The 13,274-nt window shown below is 33.3% G+C and overlaps 1 protein-coding gene across 1 annotated transcript; it reads right to left on the reverse strand.

Moving 5' to 3' along the window:
• Positions 1-400: 400 nt before the first annotated feature.
• Positions 401-12,929, reverse strand: LOC145167865 (isoleucine--tRNA ligase, cytoplasmic-like). Its single transcript, XM_079087127.1, has 28 exons — positions 12,642-12,929; positions 11,698-12,255; positions 11,524-11,589; positions 11,307-11,450; positions 11,020-11,234; positions 9,995-10,160; positions 9,760-9,873; positions 9,568-9,665; positions 9,188-9,266; positions 8,338-8,496; positions 8,152-8,241; positions 7,939-8,072; positions 7,098-7,257; positions 6,936-7,019; positions 5,358-5,570; positions 5,149-5,274; positions 4,928-5,065; positions 4,488-4,591; positions 4,330-4,393; positions 3,884-3,972; positions 3,283-3,424; positions 2,884-2,947; positions 2,726-2,793; positions 2,052-2,174; positions 1,773-1,838; positions 982-1,093; positions 718-809; positions 401-635 (listed from the first exon to the last, which is right to left on the reverse strand). Exons 2-28 carry the CDS (start codon positions 12,229-12,231, stop codon positions 525-527), a joined length of 3,555 nt encoding a protein of 1,184 aa, XP_078943253.1. The 5' UTR covers positions 12,232-12,255; positions 12,642-12,929; the 3' UTR covers positions 401-524.
• Positions 12,930-13,274: the final 345 nt, after the last annotated feature.

Genomic DNA, 13,274 nt, shown 5'->3' on the forward strand with positions numbered 1-13,274 from the left:
TCATTATCTATATATTTTAAACTTATGCTAACATCTATAAAATAAATTAAAGTGAGAATGTTTTCCGTTCTGGTCCGGGTTAAATCCCATATTCCGGGTCGGTCCAGTACAAAGCCGGTTATGGCAAAAACAAAACCCGAAAACCAGCCCGCTAATATGAATATATGGTCCGGGTCCGGGTCTGGTCCCGGTGTTTTTCCGGTCCGACAAGTTGTATACTCATCCCTAGATCGGAGTAGTGGTGCAGGAATTCCCCTGAAGGTTATAGGTTCAGGATTGCCAGGTTGCATAGATCAGTTTTTGACTGCTTTAGTCTTGGGTATGTTACCCAAAATGAAACATTGTGTATAATCTGAACAAAAAGGTTTCAAATCAACAAAAACACTAGCATCAACATAAATAACACCAACAGGTTATAATAATTAATAAGTTAACTTCCTTGTTCCGTTTTCATCAGAAAGACATGTTTAATTTAATAACCTCGTAACATAATAATTACAGTTATTTGTTAAAAGAATTTGTGGTTAAGAATTGTGATTGGTGGTCGCAGAGTAATAATCCCCAACCGTCAAGAACACATGTTCTCCCAAGACCACATCAACATCAGGCAGAGTTTCAATGCAATCCACTTTAATCTGCAACAAAGATAACTGATTAATCGCTATGAGATTTGAGGGAAGAAAAAAATGAATAAAAAGACACGTTTTTTAACAAAACCTTGCCATTTCCCAGTCGAAATTCTGATTTCAGAATGGAGTGGTCCCTCGATAACAAATATACCTTCAATGCATGTGCATATTTTGCATTACCTGCCCACAACAGAATTTCAATATGCATATAATAATGGGCAAGAGTAACAAGCATCATAGGAGCTAAAGACACAACCTTAACCTATTTATTTTAATAATCATATATAGAGTACTTACATTTAAAAATATTAGTTAATTACGAAGTTCATAAAAGAAAGGAGCAAGAGGTGACCTGTATATAATTGAAGGATTGCGTTATCATTAAACATTAATGTTTGTCTTGACAAAGTTATTTGAAAGTCGCAATTCAAAATGTTGTGGTGCGTCTCCTCAGCAATTATTACCTGTAATTTCCCAAGAAAATTATATTAGGATACAAACAAACACCTATGGAAAATACAAAACATATATTTTTTTTTATAACTTTTAAAGATTTTCAATATCGATAAATAAATAAATATATATATATATATATATATATATATATATATATATATATAACTTTTATAGATTTTCAAAAACAACCTTTATATGCATCAGATTTTTATGACATAATGTCAACATCAACTACAAAATACTACATTTTCATAAAATCATAAAATATAAAATTCAATATCAATTTAATTTATAATATAGCATTACAAGTAATAAATACTACATACAAAATATTATTTATACAAATAATCATATAAAGATGTTAAAGGACCAGTTTGTACAGAGGGACGGTGCTAATGAAATGTATAACACCATTTTTGGTGTAACAGATGGTGTTGGGTTGGAACAACTTTGCACCAAAACTGGTGAATTTGTTGTTGGGTTGGAGACGCCCCATTTTTAAAACTAGACAGAAAAGGTTGTTGTGCATCTAGCATGCATCCGGGCTAGTGCTAAAAAGACAGTTGCAAGTTTTTGTCTCACTCAAAAAGAGTAACAAGTTGAGAGAGGGAGCCGCTGTCAATCTTTTGTCTGTGCAAAAGACATAAACACCCCCATCATCAAAAATAACTCGATAAGAAACCTTACTGCATGTTCCGGAGTCAGGCTAGGGTCAAGTAAAAGAGACCCTATAGCTTCTTTGATGTACACTTCCTGCAAAAAGGATATTTAACATAAACAATAAAAGTTAGTGACCAATCACCAGATCATCTTAAAAGTAAAAATAAAAATAATAACAATAACAATAATAATGTATAAATTAAATTAAAAATAATTGTTGTTATTATTATCATTATCATCATCATCATCATAACAATAATTATTATTATTATTATTATTATTATATTAATAAAGATCAAGATTAACCTGAGATTTTAACATTTGGGCAGAGACTGATGTGTCTTCATCCAACGACTTGAAGTAGACCTCGACCGAATCAGTGGGTATGAGTGCAGCCTTCTTCCGTAACTTTTGAATACGGCTAACAACCTATAACAAGAATAGTTTTCATCAGAAATACGTCTTAAATAACAAGAAATAATTTAAGATGCATAATTATCTACCAAATGTCTTAAATACTATGCAGTTAAGGGGTAGAACCAAAGTGGCACCATGTAAATAAAACATTTCCACATCCACATGTTTCTATTGCTTACTTTTTTATTAAATCACTTCAACTATTTATAAAATGTAGATTGATGGTGGCGTTCTTATCAGATCGACACACTTGTGCTCCAAACACTACTATCATGGTCCTTAGTCAACCTTGTGAACACAACCAGAGTGCATTTGACAATGTAAGCCATTATGTACCAAGTTGTTTTTATAAATTATATTACATTATTACTTATTTACTTCATTAAGTAAATTTTTCTAATTCTTTATTTTCAGTTACATTTAAAGGAAAGGAGTTGTCTTTTAATAAAATGGTGTGAGTGGCACTTTTTTCCCTTCAGATTGATTCTTAACTAAAATTATCAATTTTCATCAGACATCATAAAAGGCAAAGCGTTGGAATTTTAATAGATAATAATAAATACCTCACGTGCAAAACCAGCTTTGAGCAAAGAGTCGTCAGGGCATAAGTCCAATATTACCAATACATCACCTAAAGTTAAAAGACTATTTGTTACAGTAAAATATTAAATCATTATTAAAAAAAAAAAAGTAGTATCAAAATGGTGTTGAGTTTCCTCACCATCACCAGATGCATCCATTTGCTCTTCGGTCAGACCATCAGGGCGTTTAAATCCACGAACAATCTACAATGCCAAGAAATAGCAATGAACTTTGTTTGATTACTTTAGCATCTTACTTTCATTCTTTCTATTACACAGTGTTGTACTTCCAGTTTTTCTTATTTAGACATTGCCCTTTGAAAAATCTACCCAATTTTTTAACTTTGAGATACCTACTCAATTATACACACAATTGCATTGTATTTGGAAGATTAATACACTACTATAATAGAGTGTATTATCAATCAAAGTACAATGTTAAGTAGAAAAAATGAAAGTAGGATGCTATAACAATCACCTAAACGGAAGTTGATATAGAAACAGCAGTGAGTAGCAACAGAAACAGCAGGGCAGGTTACCTTGATATCAGTGAGCTTCAAGCAGTGAGTAGCAATAGTAATTTCTCCTGCTCTTTCAAAAGATAAAATTTCTTCCTGTGACATTGCCCTCACTGCATCAGCAACTACTCGCATCGACTTGCCCACTCTTTTGCCCAACACACTACAACATGAAATGCCAACAACAATAATCGGTACGTGCCTATCTAAGAGATTTGGATAAACTGATCTGTAAAAATATATACATTAAATCTATCACAGGATTCATACATTAAAGATGTAAAATGCATACCCACTGAAACAATAAACTAAGGGTCCTTTTGGTTGGAATTACGAATGAATGAGATAAGTCATTACATTCCATGATCATGTTTGGTGGTCGGTGTGCAATGCAGGAATGTAATGAATTTTTTATGTTATATGTAAGTATAATGTATAGTTATAACTTCAATTATAACTGATGAACATCGTAATAACAATGACATAATAAAACTCATTAAAGCACAAACAAGATTACGACAAAAAATATATATATTTTTAGAAAATTACAATATAAGTGAATTATATCGTGAAAAGACCAAAAGCTAAAAATAAAAAGAGAATACAAAGGGCTTAGCAGTACCTGAAATCAGGTTCAGCGCGTAAAGAAGCATACTTCAAAGGATCATTGCAGGGCACAACAGATATAACATTGACCTCCTCCAACACATACTGCAATGCAAATTCAACCAAATAATCACAACAATGGAAATCTAAAGATGAAAAGCACTTCAAATATCAGTGAAGGAAACAAAAAACTTCAATATACAAGTAAAATGAAGGGTTATTCCCAATCCTCGGAACAATTGTTAAGCTTGGTTACTGTTTAGTGATATTATCCCCTTCAATGTTTAAATTCTGGTCGTTATTTAACGGAATTATTTCAACATGTCCACATGTACAAAAAAAAAAACAAATAATTTCATAACAATGCAACAGAAATAAAAGTTGAGTGGAAAAAATGTTTGGAGTAGGTAGCGGAATATGTATGAAACTTGGTTACTATCAAGAAAAACAATCACAACTAACCTCTTTCAGTTTGCCAGCGATGTCATCAAGAAACTCAGCATCTGGATGCACAACAATCATCTCTCTAAAACCATGTGATGTAATTCAGTCTCATTTAAAAAAAAAAGACAATTCTGTAATATGGAGTTTTGAGAGGTAATAAATCATAATCACTGTACCTGAGTGGAGTTTTGAGAGATTTATTGTGGCGCTCGCGGACATTACGTGCAAGATCGATGATTGTCATCATTCTGTGAACACTTTGTTCGATGCGGCTACCACCCTGAAACATCATTAGGCATCAAATGCAAAATATAGCAACGTATTTACATTTTATTTGTTTATTGTAGCATTCTACTTTCCTTTCCACCTATTATAGTGTTGTTTTTGTAATTGGGTTGTCCCTAGATTTTCCAAAGTAAAATGTCCTAAAATGAACTAACATTAAAATGCCATAATAAGGTACAGTTTTCAAAGAAATGATGAATTTAAAAATTAAAAAAAATAAATCAAATAAAATCAAAATTAAGATGCTACCTATGATATGCAACAAAATGAAACTTATGTTGCTATAAACAGGAGGTATGAGAATGTATTTTGTCACAAGAACCGAAAGTACCTTCCCTTCCACTTCAGGGAAAGGGCAAAAGTGAATGCTTTCCTCTAATCCATTGGCTACTTTTCGTAAGTTATGATAAAGAACCTCAGTGAAAAAAGGTGTGAATGGAGCCATTGCTTTACAAACAGTTAAAAGCACCTACAATACATTATCAATAAAAAAATAAGAAGAAGAAGAACAAACTAGGGGTGTTGAGCTAAATAGAAAAACCAAAAGCATACATGGTAGAGAGTTGAAAGTGCAGTTCTGCAGTCGTTTTCTCCAGTGCGGCCTTTCAATCTCTTGCGATTGAATCTTACATATATATTAGTCAAATTGTCAATGAATTTCAAAAGATAAGGAACTACCTGCAAAAAAGTGCTTACATATAAGCATCTTATTATCATGTAGACGTAGGTGTGTATATATAAAGAGGAATGTGGAGATCTACCGTATAGAGACGATAAGCATCCATTTCCTGTCTGACAAAATAAACGAGACTCTGAGTGGCTGAGTTGATCCACTGATCAAGCACATTAGGCGAGTTGAGAAGAGTGACTCGGTCATGAGGAACAAAGGGTGCAAGCCCCTCCACTTCAAGTCTTTTTGCATTTTCAACGAGAAATCTGTATGCATTGTACCATGGAAATAACACATCTTTTACCTGCATACATAATCAATAAGCTTTAAATTAGCAAATGAGAAAAAGGGAGGGTGAAATTTTGTAAGAGATATCAAGGTCTCCCCAAAATCAGAACCCAACTTGAACACCTAAAGAACCCCAATTGGGCATTCCACTTAGAAACATGTATCGTCAATTCAAAGGCTAAATGCAAGATATAACAATGTACTTTGATTTATTTGAGCATTATAGCATCCCCTTATATTTTATTATGGCATTTTACTTTCAATTTTTTTCTTAGCAAGACATTGTACTTTGAAACATATCCAAATTATAGCATTTCTTCCTCAGCTTTTTTTTTCTTATTAGAGCATTACACATTGAAAATTCTACCCAATAATAGCTCTAAAAAACACTTTGTATTTGGATGACATTGCTAGAGTTCGCTAGATTTATCAAAGTAAAATGCTGTAATAGGATGAAGAAATCAGGAAAAGAACTCTAGTGGGGCTAAAATAAAAAATGAAAATACAATATATGAAATTCCACCACTCTTCTATAAATGAAAATGAAATCCACCAAGATTAAAGACAAAGAAATCAGTAACCTGCCACTCTGATCCATAAAGAAAATTATTCCACCAAGATTAAAGATAAAGGGAGCACTTCAAACCACCAAGATCAAAGATCCATAAAGATACAGATTTGTCACAAATGTCAGCCAATCATGAAAAAGTAAATTTGCAGCGAAAAAAATCCAGCAAAAACAGTAATCCTTCTTTTTTAGCAAAAGTCAGCATCTTCTTTTTGAAACAATCTTCTCTTTTCTTTAACATTGATTTTCCCCAGCTTTAAATTAACGCTAAAATGGCTGGAAAGTTTACATCCTTCTTTTAAGATAACTAACTGACTGTTTTTTCTAAAATCACATCATACCATATGCATACGATTTGATAATAAAATTAAAAAAAAAAAAAAACAGATAAATTACGAAAAGGAACCCATCATTTTTTAAACCAAGGTAAATCCTTTTGTTGAAACTAGGATCACCGAACAGCTTCTCAAGATGTGAAATAGCATGTAAGACAACCATTGTTTAAACTTGAATCCACAACAGCTTCCTGATTTTCATTATAGTGTTCGTTGTTGTTGGATACACCAGTATCAAAAACAAAAGTAGAATGCTATAATAAACACAAATCAGTGAAAGTGCATTGCTATTTCCTGTATTTGACCATAAAAACTCAGATTAAGAAAGCTGTTTTTAGAGTAAATTCTCATTAATTGTGAACATTTGTATGATGCACTTTCTCATAGAAGCCAAACTAATTGTGGCTAATATTTTATATCTGAGAAGTAAAACCATGGAGTGGTTATAAATAATGATAAGGTAATAAAGAGAACTCACAACACCATATACTCCATCCTTTTTGAAATGCAAAGGTTCTGCGCGCACTACCGGAGAATTTATAATGTATAATCGTAGTGCATCCTGTAAACAAACAAATTTATAAATTTTTGTCACAATAATTATGCAAGAGGAAGATTATGATGATTATACGTTACTTACAGCCCCATAGTTATCGATGACTTCCATGGGAGAAGGATAGTTCTTCAATCTTTTACTCATCTTTTTCCCATCCTCAGCCAAAACAAGACCATTGCAGATAAGATTCCTAAATGCAGGTTTCTCAAATAATGCCGTCGACAGGACCATCAGAGTGTAAAACCTGCACCATTCACCATTTTATAAATCCTGCCTTTTTTCTTACAAAGATAGGAAATTGATATTTCCCATAATATTTTTGCTTTCTGTCTATTCTAATAGGTATGAATGAAAACTTCTAGAAACTATCTTCTTTATATTTACAACAAATAGCTTCTTTAAGATCACATGAATCCCATAACTAAGCCCAAGGGGAGTTTGGGTTCGCATAATGTTTTGAAAGAAGTTGAGTCTATCAAAGGAATTGAGATCTGTCACTTAGTTTGGTTGGCTGTTGGCAGGTAAAGGAAAGGGATTCAACTCCATTCCTTAAGTATATCTCTGAAATATCCTTTTACTGGTTTCTTATTCACAGGCTTTTTCTAAAACAATTCTGAGGTATAAACTATACATATTCGGTTGAATGCTATCTTTTTGAAAAATGCTTTAGGCATATATATAGTAAACTAAAGATGTTAAAACCACTCTTTAAAAAAGGGCAAACTTTTTTAGTACATTTTAACAAGGATAGAATGCATGGACTTGAATTCCATGGGTTTTAGGATAAAATGGTGGAATCTATTGCTCAAAAGAATTTGTGAACAGCAATGATATTCCGGATCCAGCCAAATCCCATGGACTTGGAAGAAAGTAAAAGAAAAGAAACAGAGCTTGGACTTAGAAGAAAGGAGGGAAAGAAACCGACCATCCACGAGTTTGATCTAACCCCTCTGCAACAAAATGTCCGGGGAAGTTCTTATGGAAGAAGTCCTCATTTTCAAACGGATAGTGGATATATGCATATGGCATTGACCCACTCTCAAACCAGCAGTCAAACACCTGAAATGATTTAACAAACTTGTGATCGATCAAGAAAAGAATATGGATCTTTATTGTGAAGTGAATATGAATTTATTACATCTTCTACACGGCGAAGCACACCAAACTTTGGACCACGTGGACTTGGAAGAGTAATGTGATCAATTTTGTGGCGATGTAGGTCGGTGACCTATGAGAAGGAGAAAGAGTACTTAGTAAATATTTAATTTTAACAAAAAAAAAGTATTATACTAATATTAGATCCAATATATGAGGTGTATCTTACTTTCTTCCCAGAGAGTCTTTCAAGTTCTTCAACTGAACCAATAACTTCAATATCCACACCATCCTCACTGATCCATATAGGAAGAGGAGTGCCCCAAAACCTACTTCGACTAATCGCCCAGTCTCTAGCATTTTCAAGCCAATTGTGAAACCGCTTTTCCTGCATTATCATGGAATGGAATAAGATAATGATTAATGAACGGAGACATGGTGTAACTGAATAAGCAAGGTAATGGAAAGAGTCATTACATTCCATGATCACGTTTGGTTGGCCTACGAGAATGAAATGAATAATTTAACATAATAACTGTCATCTATAAATACAAAGTACAGTCTTAAGTTCTTAAATCTACTCTATACATTCGTTTATTATGACTGATGAGTTTTAGGTAAAAATTTAACATAATAACAGCTAACTAAAACCCAACTAATATTATGATAAAACTATATTTTCTAGTAATTTAATAAGAATATTCTAACTATACTAAAATCGTGAAATGTGTTTAAAATATAATAAAAAGTTGTGTCATTATTACTAATGAGTTTTATTTACAAAAAGTAAAGACATAAAAAATGTACATACTAGCATTTAAATAAAACCCAAATAAGATTTTATAATTAAAAACATTTGTAAAGTAATTTTAACAATAAAATCGTAAATAAATCAGAATCATGATATATTTTAAAAATAATGGTGTCGTTTACAAGCTACATTAATAAAATTTATGTCATTAGAAGCTAAAGAACGAAAATTAAGGAAATGGGAGAGATCATATTCGTTCAAAAATGCCCTGCTCCATTTCATCATACCAAACACTAACATATTAAATAGTTGATAGATAAACGTCTACCTTCACAAAAGCAGGAACCCATTTTGTTTTCTCATTATTCTCGAGCAACTGACCTTTCAACTTCTCTACTGCTACAAACCTGACCAAGAAATAAGAATAAACTAATGATGTTACCACTTTATCCCACTAACCAACCACAAAGATTAAAAAAAATATAAAAAAAAAGGGAAAATATAAAATCCGTGTGATACACAAAAAGAAAAAAAAAATGTTAGTAGAAAACAATGAAGGAAATATGACTTCCTTACAGAGCAAGCTTTCTATGGCTAATTTCGATGAAAAGGGCATGCATGTCTTTTGCACAGACAACAGATCAAGAGGGAGTCCCTATGCCACCTTCTTTGGGTGGGACAACCAGAAGATAAGTAAGAAACATGCACCAGCTGGGAACTGCTCTGTAGATGAGAGGGGTATCAGATCTCCAGCAAAACGGATATGAATGTGTGAATTTTCCAGACTTGACCAGCCTCCCCTTGTCCTGCACCATCCATAACAAGATGTAAGGAATGATTATTGTACAAATACTCCCCTCAGCCCCTGTTTATAATTATATAAAATCCAACTATTCTTGCCTTCACTGCTTGAATAATATCTTTATCTGCCTCTTTGACATATCGACCACTGAAATCAGTAATTCTCTCAGTAAAGCAGCCATCATCATCAACTGCCATAATTAGATTTTCTCCCTGGATAAGGAAAAAAAAAAATTAGTAAAATCTGGTTATTTGAAGATATATATATATATATATATATATATATATATATATATGAAAGAAACAGTGCATATTAATTAAGCATACTTCAGACCTTATTGATTATTTGGTTTTCCATACAAACACGATAATCGTCTTCACCAAATGCCGGAGCACAGTGAACAATTCCAGTTCCGCTATCGGAAGTGACATAATCATCCGCAACAACTCTAAACGCGACATCTGATAACTCTTTGAAATAATCAAATAATGGGACATACCTGCCAACACAGTATTTACACCAAATTAAACCAATTAGCCAGTAAACAAGTTTAAGTGAAATAAACGCAACATGAAATATTTCTTCTCAAAGCCATTTAAGTTGTGCTTGTTACACATGACAGGACTGGGTAAGATTTCTAGGACTATTTTTGGTGATGAAGATGAGGAGGCCATTCACATCTTTAATACATACAAGAGATCAAGAATGAGTCCATGTCCGACCTTGTTCCATCTTTTTGGGTGAGACAAAAATACAACTTCAAAAATGAGGGCATATTTCATATTTGTAAGAAGTTAAGGCTCCGTTTAGTTATGGAAAACTGTTTTTAGAAAAATGAAATGAGTTTTCATTTTCAGTAGAAAATTTAGAAAAAGTGTTTGGATGTGTATTTTGTATTGATGTTCATTTTTCATGTTTTGGTGGTCGTGCGTGGGGATAGGTGTGGGTAGGTGTAGATGGTTGTGGGTGTGGGATGGGTGTGAGGAGGTAGGCGAGTTGGGATGGGGTGTGATGGAAAACAAAATTTATTGTATTTTCAAAAGTTTTTCAAGTTATTTGTAATTTTAAAAAGTGGAAAATTTTCATTTTCTTGGAAAAGTTTTGAAAAAGTTTTCAAAATTTCCATATTTCTTAGGAAATTTTTCCGGAAAACACCACATCTTTCCGTAACTAAATGGAGCCCAATTTTTATAAATTTGACCTCATTTATTTTTCCCAAGTGTGGCGTCATTTTCTCAAATAGACATCATTCTTTAGGTAAAAAAAGAAACAAGGCCCAAGGACATTGCCAAAATTTTGAATGTTTTTTCAAGATTGTTGGCAATAAGTAAAGTTTATTTGTCAAATTACACACTCACTTTTTACCCACAAGTGAAGATCCTGGAAATTTATCCAGCACTTGATAAGCAACGACAGAGTTTTTTGCATTTCCATTGGCAGATCCCTTGGTTCTGGGAGCTGAATTGTCATCCACGGCTCCTTTTGGTACTCCTTTTTTTCCCTTCTCTACTGGAAGCTCTGATACTCGAGATTCAGCAACTATGTAAATTTTTCCATTGGATTCGTTCTTCACCTGATTTCATTTATATTTTAACATCTAATATTCATTTAACTTAAAATCCAAATACAACTCCACACTGCTAACCTTGACATATACAAAACTTGAGTTGACACAAAGTGCAAGATTGCTAGGGAGCGTCCATGGTGTGGTTGTCCATGCAACAAATGCAGCACCATCTTGATCATCAACAATTGGAAAAGTCACCATGATTTCAGGATCAAGCACTTCCTGCTCAAGAATTCAAAAGGCTAATAAGTGAGCAGAAACTGATAAAAAAAAAATCAAAAGGAATTATTCAAACCTTGTAGTTTGAATTAGCCTCGAAATTGGACAATGGAGTCTTGCAGCCTGTACTGTATGGCATCACCTGTTAAATACACATTTGATAATACCATGATGAGTATTGACTCGACAATGTACACAGTTCACCAGATACTAAACGAAATCACTATAAATTTGATGAAGAAGAGCTAACCTTAAACCCTCTGTAGACAAGGTTTTTCTTATATAACTGAGAAAACACCCACCAAACACTCTCCATGAAATTCAAATCCATAGTTTTGTAATCATTCTTGAAATCAATCCACCTCCCAGTCCTCGTAATTACCTTCTCCCACTCCCCAACGTACCTAGTAACAATACTCCTACACTCTTCATTATACTTGTCAATCCCCATCTTAATCACATCCTCTCTGCTCTTAATCCCAAGCTTCATGTCAATCTCATGCTCCACCGGCAGCCCATGGCAATCCCAACCAAACCGCCGTGTGACGTGATGCCCCGTCATGGTCTGGTATCGTGTGACAATGTCCTTGATTGTTCCAGCAAGGATGTGCCCGTAGTGAGGGAGACCAGTGGCAAACGGAGGGCCATCGTAGAAGATGTATTCTGGCAGGTGTTTGGTTTTTTCAAGTTGGGTTTCAAATGCTTTCACTTCAGTCCACCATTTTAAGATCTTCTCTTCTTGTTTCGGGAACGAGATAGATGTGCCTTCACATACATCATCCATTGCTAGCGATCCAAACCTTAATCCCTTTAGAAAGAAAAAAAGAGTGTTAATGAGGAGAAATCCGATGAACATGTGTGCGTACGTAGTATTGGATGCTAGGTTGGTTCCATGCAGGTACAAGAAAGTAAAGTTAAACTTTTTCATAACACACAAGCACAACTCAATCAAAAATTCTCCATAATAGCAACACAAACATGAAACAGAAGCACAGAGGCTGCCAAATCAGCACAAAAACAGAAAGGTGCATCCAATTCCAATTTCACTATGTAAGTAGCAAAATCAGAAAGCTCTACCATTGTTAGCTGATGGTCTGGAATTTTAATCAACAATGTAACAGACTTTAGATGATTTGTTGCGCTACAACTATTCAAATAATGTGGAATGTTACTGACGCAAATTGCAATTTTTACCTAATCGTGTAGTTTACAGAAGACCTTGAAAAAAAGTAAGCATATATGTTGTTGATTCAGAGACAAGAATGTCTATATCTCCGTAAAATATAGTTTAAGAATCTAGATGGGATGATGGAGAAAGTCAAGAGAATGACGGCGTCGAGAACCGGAGATTAGGGTAGATTCAGGGACAAGAATATCTATATCTCCTTAAAATATAGTTTAAGAATCTAGATGGGACGATCGAGAAAATCGAGAGAGTAGCGGCGTCGAGAACCGGAGATTAGGGTAGGGAATTAGGGGGTTAAAAGTTAAAACAGGGTGAGTGTAATATTATAACAAAATTGCAATATCGTGATTTTGGATTATGAATAAAGTACTTTTCAAAAAGATTATTATATACTTTTCATTATTATTTTTTTATTTTCCATTATTAATAAAATAAGACAAAACTATAAATTTATATTCAAAAAAATATAGATATAGCTCAAAAACTTTTCAACTTGCATAGAATGTTCAAAAACAAATAATTTTTCGTGATTTTTGTCCAAAAGAACTTGAATTTACCGATTTACCCTTTTAATTTCATTTTTGTATTTTTTCATATTTATTTTAATATTTTATGAAATAAAAATAAAAAACATGAAAATT

Source organism: Lactuca virosa, chromosome 3 (assembly GCF_052849685.1).
Source record: "Lactuca virosa cultivar CGN04683 chromosome 3, Lactuca_virosa_CGN04683_v6, whole genome shotgun sequence".
Lineage (NCBI taxonomy): Eukaryota > Viridiplantae > Streptophyta > Magnoliopsida > Asterales > Asteraceae > Lactuca > Lactuca virosa.

Excerpts from the sequence above, each read along its gene's own strand:
- LOC145167865 (XM_079087127.1), bottom strand. The coding sequence starts at position 12,231 with ATGGATGATGTATGTGAAGGCACATCTATCTCGTTCCCGAAACAAGAA. Across the intron at positions 9,666-9,759 it reads ATATTATTCAAGCAGTGAAG|GACAAGGGGAGGCTGGTCAA; the intron begins GCAAGAATAGTT and ends TGGATGGTGCAG. Across the intron at positions 5,066-5,148 it reads CACTTTCAACTCTCTACCAT|GTGCTTTTAACTGTTTGTAA; the intron begins GTATGCTTTTGG and ends AATGTATTGTAG.